Raw genomic sequence first — 26,594 nt, forward strand, 5'->3', positions numbered from 1 at the left:
TATGCAATGAATTTTCTATTTACAACTTTACACACATTGCCTCGGTATTATAATCTCGTTAATGTAATATTTATGGCATAAAAATGGCTTAGAAATAACTCTTCTTATTTTGCGACGACCACTAGACACGTCTTAACTTGCGACGTGTTTTAAGCCGTTGTCAAGGAACTTACGACGCGTTCAACACATCGCAACTTTCGTGAAATGGAAGATACGACGCGTCGCGAGTTGCGAAGTGTTACACGTCGTAACTCGAGTTGCGACGCGTCGCAGCGCTTCGTGAAATCGGGTGCAGGGTTTGACGTCTCTGTCTGAACTTTTAATAATCAAGGTTTAACGTTCCGGTAAACCCGGAAGGAAATGTTAAGCGACTTTGCTTTTAGTATGCGTAAATGTATATACATTCAATCATTTTACAAAGTATAAACATTGGTTGTTTATTTTGTTCATGGGTTGTTAATGAACGAAATTCGTCACGTTCTTCACTAAAATCTGATGTCACCATAACCTCACAGCAATCCTCTGTATCAGAATTAAATGTTTGGTTAAAGTTTCAAGTTCATGCTGTGAACCATTTTAAAGAAAAACTATTGTCCCCCATCAAAAAAATATTTATGTACATTTAAGCCTGGCTATTTCTCAATCTTGATACAAAATTCTTCCGTGCTTTTAACAAATTCTATTTTTTCCCCCTATAACAGCTATGTGCGGTTATGTAAATGATCAGTTTCAAATATTGAACCGAGTTCCATGACCGAATAACGTTTGATTTTTTATAAATGACATTTTTATGACATCGTAATGACGTCACACATTTGTTTGACAATTATGTGGTTATTATCATGACCTACCAAACATGTTACAAAGCGAATTAAGATATTAACAGGATTTGTTAGTTAGATGAATAAACAAAAAACGCTGAAAATAATTAAAAATTCAAAAATACAGATAAAATCACATGATAATGATCTAGATATTGTACACATGTGTACTGTTAATACACTGCAGGCCAGAGATTTTGGTACGCTAAGTAAGAGAAGCGAAATCGTCTCTAAGTGCATGCATCGAGACAGGTGTGTATTTAGTTCAGTGACGTAAACGCATACTAACTTCAATGACGTAACGCGCCCAACGTGTAAGTGCGCTGGATTTGAAATGAAGGAAGATGCTATTTGTATGCTATTGGTTGCTATATCCGGGCAAAAAGATCGAAAGAAAGAGAGAAACAAGATTTATCAGAACGATTTTAAACAGTGGTCGGGTTGTACCCGACCACTCAAGAATATTAATATAAACAATTCTAAAACGGTGCTCGGGTCTTAAGCCCCTGTCACACCTTTGCGTATCCTAATTCCTTATGAGTTCCTTATCAAAATTTTTCAATACGCAGCCGTACGCTCAATTAACGTCGAAATGTTTTGATCACGTTGACTTATGTGCGACGCAAACGAATTCAGCGCATCCATTGCGTATGAGATGCGTATGAGTTGCGTATGCAGTGCACAACATTATTTTTCGGGCTGCGAATAGGTCAGTATGCAGTGCGCATGCCGAGCGTATTCCGGACGCACCCGACTTATGCCGACCGCATGCTGGACGCACTTCTGAGCGTATTTCCGCCGCTCGCCGTTCAGCGTGCGTTGCATCTGCGCTGCAAGTACGCTATGTATACGTCCAATACAGGCGGCTCATATGCTGACGGGGTGCGTCACGAACACATAGCGTACTCGTAACGCACTCGACCGATGCGGGACCGATGCGCTGCTTATTTATAACTTATGACCTGCGTAACAGCGTACGCAGCGTAGTTTTGTGCATGCCCAAAACTATCCTGCGTACTGGGCCGTACCATGCGTATATCTGCGTACATAAAACCTACACAAAACGATAGAGATGCATGTGAGGTGCGTATTGTGCGTACGACTGCGTATGAAAAAAATGTCAATGCGCAACTCATAAGGAATTAGGATACGCAGAAGTGTGACAGGGCCCTCACCGAGTGAGCATTTAGTAATTTGAACAAATACATTTAGGAAACAAGAGTTTTCAAGTCACATTTTATTTACACGATTTTTCTGTATTGATGACTTTATCTGTTTGAATTGTGATTAACGAATGTTTATTAAGTTAAGACAAGTTATGCCGCATAAAGTAAAAAGAACTTCTGGGAATTAGAAAATAACACGAACGTATGTGTACGTATATATTACACCTGACTTCCGGTTTGGCGACGTCGCAGTATTATGCTGCCCATCGTCAGAAATGAAACTATTATTATCGTTTTAGCAACAATGATCTCTAGACTTGTAGATACAGAACAATGGATATTAATTTAAACTTGTTAAACATTGATCTGTAACCGAGCTGGGGAGGTTACGCAGAAAATTTGAAAGGGATATAATTCCACTTAATTGATCAAAATTGTATTACTACAAAACAAAAAACTACAAAACAAAAAAACGACAGTCTTTCTTCAGAAGTCTGTAATAACAGAAAACAGAAGAATAGAAATTAATTTAATTTCATTACAAAATATACAATGAATATGAATCCAATTATTCAATTATTCAATTATTTTAAATAACCATCTCTCCTTATCCTTGGTTATCTCTCGTCAGGAGAAATTGCATAAGCGGTTCTATAAACCTCAATTTCCATATATTTGTTCTATAGAAATGTTTCTGGTGCGAATCTACAAGTACATTTCTTAAGAGAGGCATAAAAATATGAAAGGCATGAAAATTTAATCAAGGAGAAATAATCTCCATAAGCACTTGCTATGCAATAATTTTACAACACATTAATCTCCAAATCTCCAAATCTCTAAATCTCCAATTTCTTAGGCACATTTCAAGCAATAATGTTTTATACACGTACCCAAATGTTATGGATGCTGGATATGGGATACACTGGTCTACTCGAGAAGGCTTCTGTATTTGTGACCATCAGGAACCACAGAACCACAAGCAGTAGCTGTAATAAAATTACTGTACATATTAAGTAATCTCATAAATATTAATAAATGTTTCGATGAAGGAATATTAAATACTCATCAGTGCCAACAAAAATGTTTCATTTCCACAGTACACGTGTACACATCCGTAGTTATGCTATATTGATGAATTTACAGTGCATTTTATACGGTACATTTATTCCTTAACATGTGTTTGTTTAAACAGCAATGCTCATAAAAAGAGTATTCAATATTCTGTATTCGTGCATCCATCTATATGTCTCATGTGTTTCATTTCAGGCTAAAACATTCTCTTATTTCTCTTTCCATCCACGCTATCCAAATTTGAGTTCAATAAAGTGCATTGACCCTATAATTCAACATATTTAGGATCGAAGTATGTGAAAGTATACAGTCAATATTACAAGGAGGTTCGGTATCGAAAATTCAAGTCATATTATGCACAATTTTCATATAGACTTGGCTTTCAACCTGGGATATTTATTTTATGGCATAAAAAATGTTTTATACAGACTTGGCTTTCAACCCTGAGTATTCATGGCATAAAAATGTGTCGCAAAGTGCTATTTAAGATAACATCAAAATTTACGAAGTTGAAACACTTACCGGAGCAGTTGTGGCCTACCTATGCCTCGGGATGTTTGGGCAAACTACACGATATGCATGTACACGATATGTGTATGCACATGCGGCGTGCTAACCATGGCAAAACCACGTACGAAACACAGCAACATATAGACAAGCTGGCTCGCAATAAGGTGTGGCTGGCAGCAGCGACGACAAGCAGTCAAGTGACCTACCCATGCTTGCTTACTCTCCAAGAAAACTAGCGAAAAATTCACGGAATGTGCGTCCGAAGCCCTATGCTTTTATAACACTGCGCTCGCAATGCTTCGACAACTTTCGCATCGCTGTTTATGTTAAAAATACAAGACATCGACAAAGAAACATTTTACAGACGGGACCTGGCAGCATAATTACAGAAATTTAAGTCTGGCCGGTCACAGATCATTTACAAAGTCTCTCTAAAATAACTTCTGGTCTGATGATGTCAGCATTATGAAACTTTGCGAATTCATTTGTTTTCCAATCCATGATTAGGGGCAATTTGCTAAAAATTTGAGGTGCGGTTTTTAAATTAAAAAAAACTTTCTTTAAACTAACGCAGAGGGCGTCCTTTCTGAGGATGACGTCATTATAACGCTTATTATTTAACTAATACTCACTGAACATTTTCTCATTAAATAGTATTACTATTAAGGTAAAATGCTTCCGTTTTCAAGTTATATTCATTTATCATTCTATTTCCGGAAGTAAAGGTCAAGCGGGTTTGTGCCTGGGAATAAAACATATTGCCTCAGACAATATAAACCACCTCGAAAAAAATGAACCTGGTTATCAATTCAGTTTAAAAAATATATTAAAAGTATAATGTCAGGTTTCGACAATAAATTGCTTGTAATTGGATATGTGATGACGTCATAATAACGTTACAATATTGTCACATCTTTGAAAAAGTTGTGCAACATTGCACCCTTGTCATCCCTTGAACCGTTTGGAAGAATTTTGTTTGTTTCAATATACACGCTTCTTTCGGTATTTTGAATAATCGTAACTTTGACCTTCAGCTAACCCGGAAGAAGAGGTCAAGCGACCTTACGTGCACCAAGTCATGGTCAATCTGACCACCATGTATACAATTGATTCTTCGTTTTGGTCGTGAGTTATGATTGAAATAATACGGTCCGTTTAAAACAAAACTAAAATCGCTTGTAAATTGATACCTGATGACGTCGTCATAATCATAATAATAATAATCGGCATTTAAGAACGCTCTTTTTAGTAAACTAAATCACAGCGCTTACAGTATTATTATTACCCCTGGTCATTGGGCCAATGAAACATTCCAATTACCATCTCAGCTCCCTGGGGAGTAGACAGCTCGATGCTGCTTGTTAGGCGCAAGCAAGCTTGTTCAATCTCAACAGCCATCTCTGCCCTCACAGGTACCCATTTACTCCTGGGTTGAGAGAAGCAATGAGCGACAAAGTGCCTTGCTCAAGGGCACACGCACCATGACCCCGGCTTGACTCGAACCCACAACCCGCAGCTTTTCCCACAGACCACGAATCCAGTGCCCTTAACCACGAGGCCACATCACTCCACAGTGGTCATGACGTCACACTTGCATGCACACCTCTGTATGGGGGTTGATGTTCGTATCATTTCTGAAGTTCCTGCGTTATTCCGTTTGAAATAAAAACCGCGGAAAATTATTTTAAAAGAAAAAAAATACGTACGTTGTTTGTAGGTTTTCATGTCAACCCCTCTTGTTCATTTTGTATCAGTTACACAGAAGCAGACAAGCTGATTCTTGATCACGTGGTACAAACATGGACGCGGGACTCTCCCGCCAAAACCAGAAAGTGGCCATAGTGGGCATCGGCTGTCGCTATGGCAACGGGATCGACAACGTCAAGAAGTTCTGGGAGATGTTGGTGAAGGGGTTAGACTGCACCACGTCGGTACCTGCAGATCGCTTCGATGCCAGCTACTTCCTAAGTCCTGGAGAGAAGAGGGCGGGCAAGATGTACATCAAGAACGGTGGCTACATCTCTCAGGACCCGTACATGTTCGACAGGCAGTTCTTTCATATGCCACCCGGTAAGTTTTTTGGATCACCCCATTTTTACAAAACAATCTGTATATCTCATCTAAAGTAAGGGAACGACAACAATTACTTTACAAAAGTCGATAAAATACAGCAACTTTTTAATCTGTTTATATGCATTGACTGTTAAAAGCCTGTGCCCAGGAGGCGGTCCGCCACTTGTACTTGGCCTAGCAGGGCATATTTCTAAAAACTTGACAATTGCGAAAGCATTTTGACTCGAAACTGTAATATTTTTGGCTAGGTGTAATTTGGTCATCCGACTACAGTGCGGCTCCTCAAGCAAAACTGACTTGTTGCTCGAATCTGGGGTATTATCAAAAGACGTAAACAATGTCATTAATCATTTGCCAGGTACATGACCATGAATGCAAGTCACCCCTTACCTTGAAGCCCAAGTATGGCCTCAGGTGGATTAAAACTTGTACAAACTGCCTTAGCCTATCGGCTTGTATCTTAAAAAAAAAAATATCTAACCACCGACCGACGTGGGGTTTATGATTACCCCCGCTTTAACACCTAACCGTTAAATGAGAGAGTTTATTGAATTTTAAAAAACGCAACGTTTTATTTGCAGCTTTAGTCTAACTGGCAGTTACAAGCAATCCAAAAAAATATTAAGGCAGGCCACTTTGTCCCCTTGGACGAAATGAAATCGAAATCAACTTTTACGTATAACATCAAGAATTCGCATATTTGATTTTCTGTTCAATTTCCTGTTCATTTTCATGCAGACGAAGCAGCTCATCTAGATCCACAAGTCAGACTCCTTCTTGAAGTCACGTGGGAGGCGCTTGAGAATGCTGGGATACCAGCTTCTTATATACGAGGTTCCAAGACAGGTGTCTACATGGGCGTGACGGCACAGGAGTACTCATCATTTGCCTGTACACCAGTCCACAACATGAATCAATACTCTAACTCGGGTACCAACTCCTGCATGGTGTCCAACCGCATCTCATACGAATTCGATCTGCGTGGACCCAGTTTCTCCGTGGACACTGCCTGTTCATCCTCCCTGTATTCCATCCATCTGGCGTGTGAGGCACTCAAACAGAACTCCTGTACCATGGCTCTTGCTGGAGGAGTCAACTTGATCCTTACACCAGTTACATCCATTGGGTTTTGTCAGGCTGGTATGCTGTCAGGAGACGGAAAGTGCAAAAGCTTTGACCAATCGGCGGATGGATATTCACGCAGCGAAGGTGCCGGGGTTGTGGTTTTGAAACCGTTGTCCGAGGCTCTGAAGAATGGCGATCGAGTTTACGCTGTACTGCGAGGAGGTGCACTGAGTAATGATGGCCGCACACCGGGTATTGCAAACCCAAGTTTCGACGCGCAGGTGGATTTGGTGAAGAGCGCTTGTCACAACGCCAGAGTGGACCCCCATCAGATTGTCTACGCAGAGGCTCATGGCACAGGAACACGGGTTGGGGATACTACCGAGGCAGGTGCCTTGGGCGAGGCTATGGGACGAAGTAGAGGACTCAAACATCCTCCGTTCTATATTGGGTCCGTCAAATCAAATGTGGGTCACTCTGAAGGTGCGGCAGGAGTCGCTGGCATTATCAAGGTCGCCTTGTGTCTGTATCAACGGAAGATCCCACCAGTCGTGCATTTTAAAACACCGAACGAAAACATCGATTTCAAGGCGCTAAAAATAAATGTCCCAACTGAGCTGATACCGTGGCCAGACCGAGACGGTTGGCACTTAGCTTGCTGCAGTTCCTTTGGTTTCGGTGGAGCAAATGCAAACATTGTTCTTGAAGGGCCAACAAATCCTCAAGAGAATGGCCAGTTCATGAAGATTGGTAAAAAGTTGAGTTGCTTCCTCCTATCTGCAGCCAGCTCCGATGCTCTTCGTCAAAAAATAAAAGATTGGCTATACTTTCTTACCGATAACACACAGATGCCAGACGATGCTTTCTACTCGTGTCTGTACACGGCCGCCTGTCGTTCACAGCACCACACACACCGTGTGGGTTTTGCTGTCAACTCCAAGGAAGATGCGATCCACCAACTTCGAATGAAAGTTGAAGCTGGAGGCCAGCAGACCTTGGATCGGTCTGTTGAAGGTGTAGCTCCATCAGCCACAAGAACTGAACACAAGATGGTGTTTGTCTTCTCCGGCATGGGTACTCAGTGGTGGGGCATGGCGAGAGAGTTGATGCATACACAGCCTGACTTTGCTTCAAAGATGAAGGTAAGCACAATTCCTTGCTTATAATATTACTAAATTGACTCGAAATTAAGATATTGAACGCAAAGGAAGTCAGCAAAGAATTTGAAAAAACTAAGGTTCCTTAGTTACGCTCTTGCGTTCGTACTGAAAAAGTACAAACAATTAGAAATGCTACTATCCAAAGTAAAGATTGTTCTGTTGAAATAAATCTAATTAATTAAATTTGAAGGTTATCGACAAGCAGCTGCAGAAATGTGGAGCGACGTGGTCATTGGTCAGCATGCTGTCTGAGGAAACGGACCGAGAGAGAATCAATCAAACAGGTAACATTATGAATCCTTATTGTGAACATAGTTTGTGATCTTTGGATGACTGTTGTTTTGAATTGTCATTTGTCATTACGTCACAACCCAAAGAATTGTTCGTCTTATTTAAAACTGTTAATGAGTTTTCTACTATCTGCATCCCCACAGAAATTAGCCAGCCTTGCCTGTGTGCGGTTGCGATAGGTCTTATTGATCTATGGAAGTTGCATGATGTGGTTCCAGACGCAGTGGTTGGTCATAGTGTAGGAGAGGTTGCATCAGCCTACGCAGCAGGTCTCCTTAGTCTGGAACACGCAGTCAAGCTCATCTACCGGAGAGGAAGAGAGCTACGTAAGACCAGTGGCTCAGGGAAGATGGTGGCTGTCTTGAATCGTGTTGAAGACGCTGTCCAATTCGCTAGTCAAAGCAAGCATGGGCAAGTGCTCGATGTTGCGGCTATCAACAGCCCAGGTCAAATCGTTTTTTCAGGTGAGACTTCGGCTGTTGAGGGTCTGGCTAACGAGCTCAAGTCAGATAACATAAAGTGTGTGGTACTTAAGGTAAATAATGCTTTTCACAGCAAACAGCAGGAGGTTGTAAAGAACCCTTTCCTCAAAAAAGCGGGTAAGTTTCTTAAGGTACAAAACGCGTCGGAGAAGGGACGCACGATTCCAATGATGTCAACTGTGACTGGGCGTTATTTGACGCCTGAGGAGGCCAACTCTCCTGAGTACTGGTATCAAAATATCAGACAGAAGGTTTCCTTCATGGATTCTATTCAGAATCTGGCAAAAGATGGCTTTCGTGTGTTCGTGGAGATAGGTCCTCACCCCTCACTCCTGCCAGCTGTCAAAGATACCCTGGCTTCAATTCAGGCTACAGGTGATAAATTCGTCACAACTGCATCTCTGCTACGGCCCCAAGACACCACCACGACGGCAAACGATTCTGAGAATCTCCTGTTGGCGCAGATGAGGCTTCATGTGAGTGGCATTCCCGTGAAGTTTCATAGCCTGTTCAGCTCGACTTTTCGCCGAGTAGAGTCGGTCCCACACTATCCGTGGCGGCGAGAAATGTGCACAAATATTTCACCGCAAGGAAAGGAGAGTATTCTCTTTCCTGTGAGGGATGGCCAACACATGCTCTTGGGAGAGCCCAGGGTTACCTTCTATCTTCAAGAAAGTCCGGTGAAGATATGGCGAGCTGACCTGAATGCATCTCGGGTACCTTGGGTTCAGGATCACGTCCTGCAAGGGGCTGTGGTTGTCCCTGCTGCTGCTTACATGGAAACAGCTCTTGCTGCAGCTCGATCGATGAGCTCTGATCCCTATCCTCTGATTCTGAGTGGAGTGCAATTCGATCGATTCATGTTTGCCTCAAATTGCGAAGGTACCTTGGAGACAACAGTTGAGAAGAAGACACCAGAACAATCTCTCTTCACGCTCAGGAGCCACGATGCGTCAAAAGGAACGTGGATCCAACATTGTCACCTAAACATCATCTCTTCATCTGTAGCCAATCTTAGTGAGGTGAAGACAGCTACTATTGATGTAGAGAGCATCATATCAAGGTGTGAAGTGATCCTTCAAGATGAGGACTTTTACACCAAGGCATCAGGTTCTGGGTTCGAACTGGGATCGACATTTAGAGGAGTTCGGAAGATATCAAGTTCTAAAGATTTTCGAGAAAGTTTATTGTATGCGGCTGCCCCTCCAAGTGTGCAGAGAGAATTCCATCGTTACGTTTACCATCCAGCTTTCATGGATAGTTTCTTGCAAGCCTTTGCCGTGCTCCTACGTTTAGCAACAGAAGCAGAAATGGAGGCTTCTAGCAAAACATTCCAACCTGTGTATCAGGTTCCAAGAAGCATCAAGACGCTCACTCTCTCTGCTCCAACCTCACCGCATGTTTGTATCCACGCGAAAATTGGCGGAAAGGACCAGCGTTTCTGTGATATTGATGTGGCTGACGCAGCCACAAATGAAGTATTCTGCTCAGTAAGGGAACTTGTGTTTGAAACCATTCAAGCTGACAAGATGGAGCCCCAGATGTGGAGTTTGTCATGGGAACATTTTGGTTCAGTGAAAGTAACAAACAGACCATCTGAATTCCAATCCGCCAAAAACAAAGTGGTCGTCTTCCCGGATGATACAGAATTAAGTGGTTTATTTGTAGATTCGTTGGTGAAAGTAGAAACCTATGATGTAACAGTCATTGATACGAAAAGTGCCAATGCTTTGCAACGGGCAGTTTCCGTCGTTTCTGACAATAAAGAATCTGATGCGGTTCTGGTCATGATGAACACTGAGGTTTCTGATGTACATTTGAATTCGGGGTCTGTCATGCGCAAGAATGAGTTTGAGAAATGCCAAAGAGGCGTATTGTTTTGCTACTCCGTCATAAAGGCTTTACAGAAGGAGGGGACCAAGACTAAGTTGATTCTATTCACAAAGGGCGCACAGTATGCAAAAGAAGAGGACGACGTCAACCCATTTGCGGCCATCCTCAACACTATCGGAGTCACAGTCAGTCATGAAGAGCCTTCGGTTCGAGTGTTTACTGTTGACCTGCCCATGATCGCAAACAGCCTGGAGTGCGCCAAGATTGCTTGCGAAATATTTTACAAGGAAGATTACTATCTGAATGACGAAAATGTAGTCGCCGCAAGGACATCCAACTCCACACACCCAGAAGATCAGGCTCTAACGTGGGATTTCTTTTCACCTCGCTTGACAAAGGAAAATCTCTCCAAAGCTTCAGGGGTTGTTCAAACAAAGTTCTGGTCAGTTGGTGAGCAAAAGATATCTGATCGTAATCGTGTCTTCATTCACAAAACGCCTTCCAGTGAGTTTGATAACACCGATTCAGGCACTGTCCGGGTAAAGGTCGAAGCTTTTAGTGTTTGCAATGGGCATAAGTTGGAAGGGGACAACCATTTAGAACCCATAACATTAGTGTACGCTGGTAGAGTTGACACATCGGAATCAAAAGATGTCTGCGGAACGTATTTGGGCCTTATTTCTTGTAAGGAAGTCAAATCGTCAATGACCGCTTTGTCAAAGGATTTAGTTGAGGTGCCTTCCCACCTGAACCCCAAAGAGGCAGTCAGTATCGTTAACGATTACTTCCCAACTGCCGTCTTCTTCAATCAGGCTTTGCACGTCTCTGCAGGTATGCGTCTTGTCTTCAAGTTCGACTCGCTAGATAGTTGTGATATCGCAACGATGCACCTGTCAACTACATTGGGAGCCGAAGTGGTCCTCTTAACTGATGGCCATGCTGATTTCGTGGAAACGAACGCTGAGATATCTGTGAGGTGTCTCAATGAGGTAAATAAAGCGTCAGTTGACGTGCTGTTTCTGTCTCTCAGATCATCAACCTTAGATCATACACTGCAGTCGTTGTTGCCAAAGTTGAGAAGAAACGCCACTGTTGTGATAATGCAACGACTGAGACAAGATGCAAGACTTCCGATGCTTCCTTCCCAGATGAAGATGGTGACCTTCGATACAGATCTCCAGTCAGCAGTTGAAGGTTTATCCGATGCCGAGATATCAGATGCTCTGTCGAATCTCTGGGAAATGTTTGACCCAAATGTGGAAGGTAGTCACCTGACATGCAAAACCAACAATGTTAAGGAACTGTCTTCTCTGGCTGCACAGAATGTTGAAATCCCCAAACATGAAGTCATCCAGGTAGCATCAGCGGAGCTTATGTTGCCACCTTCTCTTAAGCACGATGGTTTTGTTGCTGATGGAGAATCGGCATACTTCATCACAGGAGGAATTAAGGGGTTTGGTCTCAAACTTCTAGAGTGGCTTATATCAAGAGGAGCTCGATACATCTATACTGGTTCAAGAGGGGAAATAACTGATGATATACATGAGGTAATACATAAAGGAAAGGAAGTTGGTGCCACAGTGCAACACATTCAGTTGGATGTTTCTAATGCCACAGACGTTGAAAAGGCACTGCAGGGAATGAAGGATGACCAGTGGCCGGCTTTGAAAGGCATATTCCACTGTGCCGCTGTCTTCAGTGATGGATTCATCCAAAATATCACAGCAGAGTCATGGAACAGTGTCATGGCTCCCAAGGCTTATGGGGCACTTCTATTACACCAGCTGACACTTAAGCTTGGCATCAAACTCGATCATTTCATCATGACCTCTTCCATTGTGTCTCTGCTTGGCAATGCGGGACAAGGCAGTTACTGTGCTGCCAATGTCTTTTTGAACGCCCTCGCCCAGTATCGACACAGGCGTAATTTACCAGCGACTGCAGTGCAGCTTGGTTTGATAAATGACGTTGGGTTTGCAGTTCGCCGCGGTATTGTTCAAATGTGGGAGAAGACAGGCGTAGAAAGCATGAGTCCCGAAGAGGCTCTTGGTGTGATCGGTTGTGCTTTGTCAGTTCGACAACCACACCTGGGTATCTCAGGCTCCTTTAATCGGAAACTTTACGCAGCGACGCATCAGGGTCTCATGACACAACACTTTAGAGAAAAGCATGGAACCATGTCCATTTTCAAGGAGTTGTTTCAAGACAGAGACGTATATCTAATTGCCGCTGATAGCCTGCAGCAGTCAATTGTGAAGCTTCCACTCGCTAAAGCCAAAGAGATGGTTATCAAGACTTTGGCCAAGCTTCTCAGTCAGCACCTTGGGATGTCCGATGAGCCACCACATGATGCCTCTCCTGTTTCCCTTGGTTTGGATTCCCTCATGGCTTCAGAGGTTAGCCAGATGATCAGCCAGCAGTTCGAGGTCACTGTGGGAGCCGTGGATCTACTAAACGACAAGAACACGATCCAAGAGCTTTCGAAGAACATCACAAAACAAATACTGGCAAAGGCCGATTCAACCAGCCAAGCTGATTTAGGCAATGAAGTGTCGTCCGTCTCCAAAGAGAATAAAGTTGTCATCGAGGGTGAGGTACCCACGTCGTTGGGAGTAAAGCTTGTGTGCTTTCCCTCCAACGGGGCAGGACCTTCGATGTTTCTTCACTGGATACAACATCTGCTTCCATTTGGAATCCAAGTCTTGATGATCCAGCTGCCGGGTTGGGAAGGGCGTGAAAGCGAGCAACCACTGACAGACATGAAAGATATTACACGTCTTCTCCACGATGAGCTCATGCCACATCTTTCAGACATTCCATTCGTATTTTTTGGTCACAGCATGGGCAGTCTGATCGCGTTTGAAGTTTCTCATCTCCTTCTGAAGGAAGAAAGCATCTGCCCTCGCCACCTATTCGTCAGTGCTTGGTACGCTCCGACAGCACCTTATCCTCACCCGAAAGAGCTTAATATCTCACCAGAAACCTTTGACTTGTTAAGAAAGACCCTGGAGAATCACCCAAAGCTCTTTGCAAATTTAGCGAGGATCAAACAAGTAAAGTTCAGTTTCATGGATGAAAGGGCCTTCCTCAATACATCCATCATGCGACGGTTGTTACCCTGCTTAGAGGCCGCCATTGAAATTGTGAAAAGTTACGATGGCAAACACGAGAAGCCGTTACCTTGTGACATCACAGCTTTTGGCGGGAAACAAGACGGTTTTGTTCGACCAGAACTCCTGGAAGGCTGGAAGTTGCAGAGGTCCAAGAAGCATTGCTTTAAGAAGACCATTTTGCCTGGGAGGCATATGTACGTTCTGACAAACACGGCAGAAATTGTGAAGGAAATTTGTCTTACGTGCCAAAAAATAGTAGCTCAAGAATGAAGAAGTCATTGTTTCCACAAATTTAGAATACCAAATAGGATAGCCTGCTTTCAGTACACATTACACACCCCTTTACTGATTGCTTCCTTCCTGTTTTATTTCCATATTGAAAACCTTGCATTTTCAAGATGAATATGAACGTGCCGATATGTTTCTGAACTTGAATAGTATTCTTCGATATGGGTAAAACTTTAGGCGCTAGTGTATGTAATGAAATATTGAAGTGGGGCTTGGACAAAGGTACAGTCAGTTTGGGCGAATATGCAGTGAGAATTTTTTCGTAGCCTTTTTGCTCAAGTTTAGTCTCTTTTATTTACATGGATATCAAATGCAATGTTAAAAGTAACGCTTGTAAAGAGAAAATTGATAAAGGTCAGAAGAAAACATCGTATGTTTTATATTCTGTAGTTTTACCATGCATCGATAATGTTCCTAGATTCCGGGGATAATTGGATTTACCCAGATTGAATATTGTACACATTTAGCAACGTTTAATAGGTAGAACATTTAATGTACTATGAATGGGATAAGTATGAATGTTCCGAGAGACATTTTACGGATAATTTGACAACTGGTGGCCGAATCAATGTCGATGAAATTATTTGAGAGCGTAAAAAGCTAAGCGAACTGTTTACTCAGGACCAATGTCTCTTTTCTTTTCCATTTATATTTATGACTGGCGCCAACAAGTGACATTATTTACTGAAATTAATAAGTGTAAGAAATACATATGCTGTCAATCACTATCATAGGTGTTTGTCACTAGATGCGATTATAAAAAACAGGAACATTGGTATATATTTATGTACAATGAATTACTATTCCAAAAAGCAAGGGAATTACGAGAGATTTTTAAAGGTCTTTAGTAAGTATTGATGTTTATGTCAAAGAAACAAGTTGTTTTTAGTCAAGTAATTTCAACATCACCACGTTACATACATGTACTACGACCGCTCTTTAATGTACAGTAACAGTGCACTCGTTGTTTCTTAAATACATCACTAATGGGTTAAGAGTTTGAGAGTGATAATCTCATTATATGTAATGGACAAGCCCCGTTCTTACCTCCAAAATGAGAGAATACTAGAACATGTATCCAAGGGGTTTGCCCATCTTTAGTTTCATATATGATTAGCTACACTGTAATCGGCAAAACATTATCGAAATACCGTATACACACGTAGTCAAATGAATTGATGTGATTATCGACTTATGTTGGCTAAGAAATTTGTATGTTAACCATTACACACCCCTTTACTAAATGCGTTCTTCCTGATTTATTTCATATTGAAAACCTTGTATTTCTAAGATGAACAAGAACGTTCCAATATGTTTCGAAACATACAAAGTACCGGTTTTCTTTGATTGCGTTAAAACGTGCGACGCCATGTCTAATATTGAACCATTGAGGTGTGACTTGAACAAAAGTATTGTCAATTTTTGGCGAAGTTGCAGTCCGATAATAGTACGGGCTTTTTATGCTTGGGGTATATTCTATTTTATTTACATGAATATCAAATGCAATGCAAACAGTAACTTTTGTAAAGAGAAAAAGGGTACAGTTCAGATGGAAAGAACATGTATTTTATATTCTGTATTTTACAATGCGTCGATCATTTTCCTAGATTTTGCAGATAAAAGAATGTATCCAGATTTAATACTGTTTGCCTTTAAGAACGTTAGATAAAATTATTAATGCACTAAGCCATGAATGGGATAAATATGACAAATTCCGAAAGTTTTTTTATGGCTAATTTGACAACCGATGGCAGAATCAATGTCAATCAAATTATTTGAGAGCGTAACAAGTTAAGCGAACTGCTTACATATGACCACGCGTCTCTTTTCTTTTCCTTTAATATCTTTGACTGGCGTCAATAGGCGACACTATTTACTGAAATTAATAATTGTAAAAAACAGGTACGTACTACGTTGTCAATCCCTTTCATCGGTGTTTGTCACTAGCTACGATTGTGAAAAAAAGAAACAGTGGTATTGTATAATGAATTACTCTTCCAAAAAGTAAGGGAAGTACGAGTGGTATTTAAAGGTTTTAACTAAGTATAGATGTGTATGTCAAAGGAACAACAACTTGTTGCACTTGTTGTTTCTTAAATACATCACTGGTGGGTTGTGAGTTTGAGAGTGATCATCTCATTATATATAAAGGACAAACTCTATTTTACCTCCAAAATTAGAAAAACTAGGACAATTCATCAAAGGGGTTTGCCCATCCATTTAGTTTCATATATATATGCCCATTTAGTTTCATATATGATTAGAAATACTGGCGAAACCTTATCGAAATACCATATACGAACGAAGTAAAATATATTAATGTGATTAACTATTTAGTTTAGCTGAGAAAGATATATGCTAACCTCAGAATATTCTTTACACCCATAGTTTTGAGAACCGAACACGTATTGTGTCAGGGAAATTATCTCAGAGCGTAGAAAGCTAAGCAAACTGGCGTCGTGGTAAGTTGAAATATAATTATGGTGTATAATAAATGATTTTGATTATAGAAAGTGTTCAAGTGTTACAGTACTGAAAAATATTTCAGTGTTTAAATCGTGGTATTTGGAAGACTTCACAGAAGAAATATTATTTTTGAGGTTTTAAAAATTAAAGACATGCTTCTTACTCGAGCTTATCAAATTGCTTTTTAATCAACCAACTGCAATAGGATACCTTAATAAATAACAAAATATTCTTTCAATCCAATGTCAAGAATTAAGCAACATACTTTAATTATTATTTGGATCAAAAACTTACTCAGGTTCCAGATCTGCTGAAGAGACAAAACTTATTATTCAAAGCGAAAACAATAGTTTTCATTGAATTACTATCCTTAAATTACTCATAATATAACGTGTGCTTCACTTTTCTATCCGTGAATATCTATGTCAGAAATCAATGAGCGACACTCTTTACTGAAATGAATTATTGTAAGAAAGTAAACGTTGTCAGTCCTTATCAAAGATGCATTTGTCACAAGCTACGATTATAAAAACAGGATCTTTTGCAACTTACTATATTGTTCCTGTGACCTGGACAGAATAGTAGCATTGAATGAAGCCCTCTATAGTTGGACAGTTTATGTAACACATGTTTTGTTCAGCCATGTTTGCCTATGCATTTTCACTGTCAGTTTCAGTCAAATAAACCCGAGTTTTTACAGCTTTCCCGTTTGAACACGCAATAGTTACAGTTACAGTACATGACAGAAGAGTCTTGCCAAAGAAGTAATTGATAAGTTTACACATTTTTCAAGAGATTTACCGCATTTTTGGACAAGATAGTTTTACGTTAAAACAATGTACATGTAATGCATGGTGTTTTATGCAGTATTAGTTTCAGCTGATTGTTAGTAATTTAGAGATGATTTAGAGATCCGTTTGATCTAGTAGATTCTTAAGTAATCTGACTGCATGAGAGCTTTCCTGAGAGAATTTATATAATTTTTGGATTGTGTAAACACAGAAAATTATTCGTTTAAAGGGACATTCATTCGCCTGGATTTTCCGTTGGATTTTCCGTTCCTTCATGATTCACAGTCTGTCAGTTATTGATACAGTTTGAGAATATTCCTTGGAGTTTTAAGATGCTTGCAACTGATTCTTTATCAGAAAGTACATAATTTAAGGACAGTTTTTGGAAGTTTATTTGTAGTTTTGCCAGTCCGTTTTCTGCTAGTTATTTCTTTGTTGTGACACAGACATGTAATCTCATGACCGAATAAACTGTTATTTTGTACCTTATGTTTATTTCCTTTGAGATCGAATAAACAAGCAAGATTTCTTCTATTCAGTTGCATTTCCTGATGGTCCATATATAATGATTTCACTTTTTATGGTAGGTGATCATAAGTTCGAAGATGAAACAAAGAATTCCACGTTACAAAGAGTACATGAGTGGTCTTGAACAGGTGTTCTATATGTAGATGACCATGTCAGTGGAAAAATATAGATGTAGCATGCCGATCGTAAGTTTGTTTTATTAGACTATTTTTTTTAATATCACCACTTTTCGACCGCTCTATAATTTACGGTTAGGTCTACAATGCACTTTTTCGTTTCTGAACACAGCACTGATTGCTTGAAGTTTGGCAGTCTTCATCGCTAATTATCTTTGAAAGACCAGCCATATATCCAAAATGACAGAATACTTAGAACAGAAATCCAAGAGGCTTGCAAACACCATGGTTTCTAAGTATGATTATAATGTTAACCGAGCACTGTATTTAAGCCTGGATGATTCCAAAAAACTTACATGATAGTAGCCACAATATGATTTTTAATATCATCATCAGCATAGTACTTAATGTCTTATTTGTGCACATTAATATTGGTAAACTACCATAAGCTGATGATTTAATAAGGATTTTCGGTAACCATTGTAGACCAGCCTTTCTTTCAATTAATATTTCCTCATACACGAATCAAAGTGCAATCTCATTGCATACCAAAGTTGCACTAAAAACTCAAATCGCACTTTTTAGATCTCAAGGGAGAAACTACTCCGGGATGGGAAGTAAGGCCAAAAAAAAGTCTCCGGTTTCTGGTATGGAGCTTGCCCAAAAAGTGGTGCGGCGACGCGGCTTTTTTTTTTTTTTTACCTGATTTTTTTGCTTCAAATGTCGGCTGATGACTGCAAATGGCATGAATGGTGCCCGACTAAACTTAGTGCAAATATATATGGGAGTCCAGAGAGGCCACATAAAGCTTATTCTGGACCATAACCCAATCTAAAAACACGTTAAAATTGTGCAGCAGCAGGATTCTAGTCAAACCAGTGAGTTTGGCGGTTTTGAGACCTCATCTTTCATTGAAAAAAAACTTTTTCATTTTGCCGACGCGCATGGCTACGGCGACGCGCGCGCATACCAGAAACCGGAGACTTTTTTTTTGGGCCTAATAGTTGGGCTTTTTTTTTTTAGCTTAATCAAAGACGTGTGCATGAGCAAAGATGCTTTTTTTGTTTTAATACTTAGTTTAAAACTTAGCTTGTAAAAAGTTTAGTCTGCATCACATCAAGCTTTGGGTGTCCATGAGTGAATTTTGCACTGAATTTAAAACTAATCCGTGAATAAAGACGAACTTCCAGTTAAACATTCCTTTCTTAGTGTGTCTGTTTGTCTTTCTTTTATCTGAACAGTACATGCAAACAATATCGTGTCTGTAGCTTGCTGACAACATTCCCAAGTTTTATTAACCCCATGCGTACGGGAAGCGGTCATGGCCGCGGCCGCTAATCCTCATTGGAATGCAGTTGCCAGCTGTGGTATGCTGTGGCACACGGCTAGTGGGTAGTTCCACAGCTGCTGCTTGTGTGCAGTCCCGCTACCACACAAAGGCTGTGCAGTCATGCGGGCCACTTGCTCTATGTGTGGAGGAATGTCTCCATTACAACCCGTCCTTAAGGGGTTAAGTAAACTTCGTTACATAAAAAAAAATGTTGTCACAAGCGACCGGAGTTTCAGGGGAGCCGTCGTCAAATGGCCGTCATTGGCAAAAAAAACAAACTTCCAATTAGCACCTGTACTGTATTGTTATATTTTATATTTATTCACTGAAAAATTAAAAATATTAAAGAGTGCTCGGGCGGTTTCGGGTGCTACAGGGCGTACTAGGGAAGGCGGTTTCTGGCGCCTCAATTTGGCGTCCAAGGTCATCACTAAAGTTAACGATATCCACCTTTGAGCACAATCATCATTTTTCTTGATTCAGAAACATTCACGAGACAAAATTGAAACAAGAAGCCAGCATTACATCGGAATTTCCCGTCAAATCTGTTTCAACAATACTTGCAAAAACGTATCTTGTCTAGAGCTTTTAACAACATTTTGTTAGTGGCCTGGAAATAAGGTACGCCACTTCTAGATAGATATTCAGCACCTTATGTTTTGATCACACAATCGCAAATTGCATAAGAAGGCACACACGCAAATGCAAATATTGTTTTGGGTTCAATTACCAAGCTGACCGACTTGTTAGAATGAACCGTTCTCTTTGCATACACAATTAATCGCTCTCTTTGCATACAAAGGTAACACTGCTCTCTAACCCTGTCAGGTTCGGGTGTGTAAAACCCTACCCCAACCCCAGCCCCTTGATTTTCTTATAATAGATCGGGAACGAACTATAATGGCCCTGTCTATCAACAAAAGCAAATGGTCACAAATACGGAAATATGCTTATTGTGTTATTCAAAAAAACATGCGTGGCCAACCGAGTATCAACAACAAAATCATAGTCACAGGACAAACTAAGGCAATCATAGTCACAATGCATGCATGCTAGGAATCAAATGGCCGCCATTGGCTCGAAATTCCACTTCCCATTATCACCTGTACTGTATTGCTATATATTATGACAAATGATACCAAAAACAATTGCACTTTTGTTTACGTGCAAGTTGTGTTTCACACTCACCTTGCACGTATACAAAAGTTCAACCTTTTTTTCGGTACCATTTGTCAGAGTTTGCATAATTTTGTACACATTGTCACTGTTTGGGGCCAAACAAATAGTATGACTGGATTGCTGAGGAATGTATGTAATGATCAGTCGTCATTTTAGCAATATGTGCCCAGTAGTTTTGAGTTAGACAAAAAGGTATTAAGAGGGGGAATATCTTTTTGGGTTGAGTGTGGGATCACAATCCCGGTACATACCGTTATTTCGTTTTACCGTTTTGGATTTCCTCAAAAACAAAAACAGTAAACGACCATTGACTGTTTTCTCGTTTTACAGTTTTGTAAACGGTCAAACGGTATAAAGTCGCACAAAAAAAACCCAATTAGGCATACCTTTTTTATTGTAAAAAACGATAAACGGTTAGTTGCTTTACTTTTCGAGTGTTGTTTTCCAAAAACATGACAATGACAAAATGGTCAATAGTCTTGTCGACTATTAAGGTTTGGCAATTAAGCAATGCACCTTTGAATGTTATTGTGTCCTTGGGATCGAGTCACTGCCTGGCAAATTGCCCTCCTTACATTTATGTCTTTCGCACGACAGAATTTGCGAATATTGCGGCTATTGCACTTTGAAGAGCCGCGTCGAACTCCAATTTCCTTAACATAATCTGTAACTTCTTCATACCTTAATACCATCCCTATCCCTTGTGAAATTTCCTCCTTGAAATTTCCCAGCGCCATTTTTGCTTGTAACTCTTTAAGCCCCACCAACTGAATCGCAGTGGATGGGCTCAGGGTCACGCCAGGAATCACACCACGCATTACTGCGTGTACGGCATGATCCCCCTCCACCCCCTTGCCCACCGCCACAAAATGCACTACGGACTGTTAACTGTTACACTGAAATAAAAAAAAATTTAAAAAAAGGTATTCAATACTGACCGTTTTGATGTTTTTTTAAGTTATTTGTGTAAAACTGTAAAACAAAAATCATTGATCGTTATGCTGTAATGAATTTTACTAACTGATAAAACGGAATAACCGTATTTATCTGAATACCATTCGACCGTTTGACAAAACTGTAAAACGAGAAAACGGTCAATGGTTCGTTTATTGTTTTTGTTTTTGAGGAAATCCAAAACGGTAAAACGAAATAATGGTATGTACCGGGATTTATCACATATCATAGTCGGAGTGCCAGGCAGGCTTGTAAGTACTGCGGCCAGACCGTGTGGATGCAGCAGCGTGGGTGTCAGCCGCGGGAGGGGTAGAAACCTCGATAATACTTTAGAGTGCCTGGGCGGTTTTGGGAGCAGGGCGTTATAGGGAAGGCGGTTTCGGGCGCTATACAATATGCAGTCCAAGGTCACAGCTAAAGGGGGCTATGCCCACCTCGGGAGAACATTTAGCATTTTTTAAAATGATTTTCCCAAATATTTTAGTAACTTTTTATTATTGAATTTAGGCTTATGCATTGTATTTTTGTATGCAAGAACTGTCAAAAGAACCAAAATATTGTGCAGAAGAGGGATATCCTTGAGTCACTGTAGCGCCCCAGAAACTCTGCCTAATACCCTGTAGCACCCTAATCTGCCCAAGCACTCTATTATTGGATGTCCTCATTTGATTGATAATGACCACACATAAACCTGTTTTACCCCAATTTAAATGTTTTTGAATGAAGGATGCACAAGTTATGCCAAAAATATTGGGTTTTTTTCACAAAAAAGGGGAAAATGCAATAAAGCTTCCTCTTGTAGTTAGCGCATTGAAACCAAATGACTTCATATTGTATGACTTCTGGCCAATCAACATTTCTATAAATGTTTAGGATAATATGCCGTCGAATACGGGATTTAGGATGCGATGTGACCCCCACCCTCGGTCCTGAGAAGACCCACAATACCCCGGTCCTGATACGGTAAAGGTGTATGAGCCCGGAGGTTTTTCCTAACACGACTTTCAGAGTAGTATACTGTCTGGTCGCAACTATCTGGTTGCGAGCAGACAATCTTTCAAATGTCCTTGAATAAACTTTCCAACAATCATGAAGTAATTCAAGACAAGAAACCAGCATTACTTGGGAATTTCCCGTTCAATTCCGTTTGAAAATTACATGCAAAGACATCCGGTCTAGAGCTTTGAAAAAAAATAAATTGCGTTAGTGGCCTAGAAGTAAAGTAATTAACTTTTAGATAGAAACTTGGCACATTAAAAGTCGGGGAGTCCCTTGGAAATTTCCAGTCAATTTCCCTTTTTATTGTCTATGCTTAACTATCCAAGAACAGTTATAAAAAAACTTTTGGTCTCTACCTTGCAGCGAAATTTCTTAGTGTCCCTGAAAAAAACGTGTTATATTTTTAAAAAAATGTTGTCACAAGCCAACGGGATTTCAAGGGAATTGTCCACGACCCTGCTATGTCTTTTGTCAATGGTTTTACAGAGAAAAAAAAATCGCCTGATGTCTGCAGAAAAAGCCTTCAAGACTAATCTCCTAGGTAAATGCCGTCACATTTTGATTTTGAAGGCTGGCAGTGATATTTGGGGCCTATTTCGGGTAAATATCTAACCAGGTAATTCTGCTTTAATCACACGCTCGAATATGACTCAAGAAGGTACACACGCACAGTAGGTTGCACTTGTAGGTTGTTAATTTTTTTTAGATTTAAATTGCAGAATATAACATTTATTATACTTCATTAAAGCGATTCGCACATTCATTTCCAAACGACACAGACCAAAACAAATGTGAATAATTATGTTATACTTTATTGGTTTAACTACCCTGCCCATCGTAATTACCCTTCTAAGAATTAACTACACAGCGTATTACGTTAATTTGGATCAAGCTTGCGTGCGTGTGAGGTAATGAGGTTGCTATGCAATAAGTGATTTCAAATGATACTAATGTGTATATTACTTTTATTTTGTGTTATAAATGGCTTCTTTTCTGTTTTACATCACTTCATACTAACATTTTTTACACCCCCTCCCACTTTGTCTATGTACAAAAGACGCTTGATGAGAGGAACCACGCCCGGCTCAGTGTCAAAGCCGAATGGTCTATTGTTTAGGGCCCTGTCACACTTCTGCGTATCCTAATTCCTTATGAGTTGCGCATTGACAGTTTTTTCATACGCAGTCGTACGCACAATACGCACCTCATATGCATCTCTATCGTTTTGTGTAGGTTTTATGTACGCAGATATACGCATGGTACGGCCCAGTACGCAGGATAGTTTTGGGCATGCACAAAACTACGCTGCGTACGCTGTTACGCAGGCCATAAGTTATAAATAAGCAGCGCATCGGTCCCGCATCGGTCGAGTGCGTTACGAGTACGCTATGTGTTCGTGACGCACCCCGTCAGCATATGAGCCGCCTGTATTGGACGTATACATAGCGTAGTTGAAGCGCAGATGCAACGCACGCTGAACGGCGAGCGGCGGAAATGCGGCGGGAATACGCTCAGAAGTGCGTCAAGCATGCGGTCGGCATAAGTCGGGTGCGTCCGGAGTACGCTCGGCATGCGCACTGCATACTGACCTATTCGCAGCCCGAAAAATAATGTTGTGCACTGCATTCGCAACTCATACGCATCTCATACGCAATGGATGCGCTGAATTCGTTACTTGTACGCTAGATGTGCGTCGCACATAAGTCAAAGTGATCAAAACATTTCGACGTTAATTGAGCGTACGGCTGCGTATTGAAAATGTTTGATAAGGAACTCATAAGGAATTAGGATACGCAAAGGTGTGACAGGGGCTTTACAGCACTTGCTGGTCAACCAGAACGAAAAATACTTGCCAAATAATTGTGTCCTGTTGCATACAGGAACCACAAGCCACGCCACCTATAGAGACTATGCCACTTGTACAGGCAATGACATGTATTGGTATGCCTGAGGGCAATAGGGGTCTCAATCACTTAAATTATGCCCTGAGGTGATGACAGATCTTAATGCTGCTAGGGTTTGCATAAACATTATTTTTTGGGGGTGTTAGCTTTGGGACACATGTGTCTTAACGCAGGGTTTTGTTCATCTCTTTGCATACACAATTGCAATGAAATCTATAATTGCACCATCAAGGTCTCCAGCATTTACTCCCTACTGTGAAAGATAAACCCTATCAGGTTTGGGGGTGTAACCCCCCCCCCCGGCCCCTTGATTTTTTTTATAATAGCTCAGAAACGAGCTATAACAGCCCTATCCCATTGCCGGGAAAAAAACCGAGGAAATATACATCATTATGTTATTTAATCACAGGACAAATAAGGACAAACAAAATAAGGAAATGTGTATTTTTGTGAATCAAAACCATGTTTTCTTTGCCTGGATCTATCAACATAAAACAAATTCATGGTCATGGGAACAACCCAAATGCATGCTTGGAATCAAAGATTCAAATGGCCGCCATGGGCTGTTTTTGGAGGTACAGGGCGTATTAGGGAAGGCGGTTTCGGGCACTATACATTATTTTGTGTCCAAGGTCACCGCTATGTCCACCCTTGGAGAGCAATCGTCATTTTTATATGTTTTGCCCCAATAGTTCCGTAACTTATGATTATGCATTGCATTTTTGTATGCAGGAACAGTTAAACCAGAACTTTCAAATCCCAGAACCAAGAATACTCTGCAAAGGAGGGATATCCTTTAGTCCATGTAGCACCCCTGAAACCCCTGCATAATACCCTTTATACAACACCTGAATAAATCCCCGTCATCTGATTGGTGAATTGTAGATCATGTGACATATTATTATTCGGTATAATGCACGGTGCGACCATGCGTTATACCCATGCGTTATACCGTTTCAGTTTGCGCTTGTTCCATGACGCGGTATTTGCGTGCAAAATGCATGCTGGTGTGCGCGTTCAGCGTAGCGCGTATTGTTCCAAAGAGCCAGCCTTACAGCGTTGGGTTCAAACATTTTCGTGAAGGGGTAGTTCAACATCTTTAAAATCAAAGCAAATTGTAGTTTATAATTTACCAATCAAATGACGAGAATTTATTCAGGTGTTGTATAAAACAAATAACGAATGTTTTACATTCGTGCGATGGAAAGAATAATTTCATTCGGTGACAGATTGAATGTTCTATTCCACTCGGCTTCGCCTCGTGGAATAGAACATTCAATCTGTCACCTCATGAAATTATTCTTACCATCGCACTCACAAACATTCGTTATTTGTATAATAGCACCCTAAACTGCCGGAGCACTTTATTGTATTTTTGGATTTTACGTCTAATTTGATTGATAATAACCACGCACAAAAAAACTGTTTTACCTCAATTTAAAATTTTATTAATGAAAGATGTACAAGTTATGCCCAAAATACTGGGTTTTTTTTAACAAAAACGGGGAAAACTCAATAAACTTCCCCTTTTATTTTGGTCACCGCATAAACCCAATGGCTTCATGTTGTAGACTACCGGCCAATCAGCAGATCTGCAAATGTATAGGAAAATCAGCGGTCGAATACGGGAATTAGGATGGAATGTGCCGCCCATCCTCGGTCCTGAGAAGACTCAAAATACCCCGGTCCTGATGCGGTATTGGTGTATGAGCCAAGTATTATCATCCGGTTGCGTGCAGACAACCTTGCAAATGTCCTCGAATAAACTTAGGAACATCCCGGAAGTAATTCGAAACAAGAAACCAGCATTACATGGGAATTTCCCGTTTAATCTCCCATTGAACAATACATGCAAACACATCTGGTCTAGAGCTTTCAAAAAAAGTTTGTTAGTGGCCTAGAAGTAAAGTACTCAACTTTTAGATAGATAGTTTGGACAATAAAAGTCCGGGAGTCCATTGGGGATTTCCAGTCAATTTCCGTTTTTATTGTCTATGCCTAATGTCTACTTCAATCCTAAAACAGTTATACAAATCTTTAGTTATTGGCTCCTGTATTATGTCTCCAAAATTAAAGCAAACTGTAGAAAGACTTATTCTACTTGAACTGTACAAAGGACTCATTCTACACGGTCGTCCATGACAATTTTTAATGCAAGAACCTTGTCTATACCATATTGTCATGTATGATAATTACAAATACTGTAGGCCTAAGTGGTAAAAATTTTACCGAAATACAACATACATCTGCAGTCAAGTATATACCCTCCTGTGGAAACATGCATTCTGGGCCCTGCTGTTATTGGTCAAGTTACCCATTGGTTTGATAGAAGTATACCAGGGGAAATGGAAGGAAACTTTTACCGTTTGTGACCTTTTAAACAGCAGGTGGGTCTGTGTTTTTTACGAACCGCAGAAACAAATGAAGCGAAATTCGAAAACGCAATTCAACAAG

General features: G+C 40.6%; 1 protein-coding gene across 1 annotated transcript; it reads left to right on the forward strand.

Moving 5' to 3' along the window:
- Positions 1 to 5,361: 5,361 nt before the first annotated feature.
- LOC119729127 (phenolphthiocerol/phthiocerol polyketide synthase subunit C-like) lies at positions 5,362 to 13,915 on the forward strand. The gene is made up of 4 exons (XM_038201651.1): positions 5,362 to 5,638; positions 6,380 to 7,848; positions 8,057 to 8,150; positions 8,301 to 13,915. The coding sequence occupies exons 1-4, from the start codon at positions 5,368 to 5,370 to the stop codon at positions 13,853 to 13,855; spliced, it is 7,389 nt and encodes a 2,462-aa protein (XP_038057579.1). The 5' UTR covers positions 5,362 to 5,367; the 3' UTR covers positions 13,856 to 13,915.
- Positions 13,916 to 26,594: the final 12,679 nt, after the last annotated feature.

Source organism: Patiria miniata, unplaced genomic scaffold, assembly GCF_015706575.1.
Source record: "Patiria miniata isolate m_02_andy unplaced genomic scaffold, ASM1570657v1 HiC_scaffold_1, whole genome shotgun sequence".
In the NCBI taxonomy this organism is placed as follows: domain Eukaryota; kingdom Metazoa; phylum Echinodermata; class Asteroidea; order Valvatida; family Asterinidae; genus Patiria; species Patiria miniata.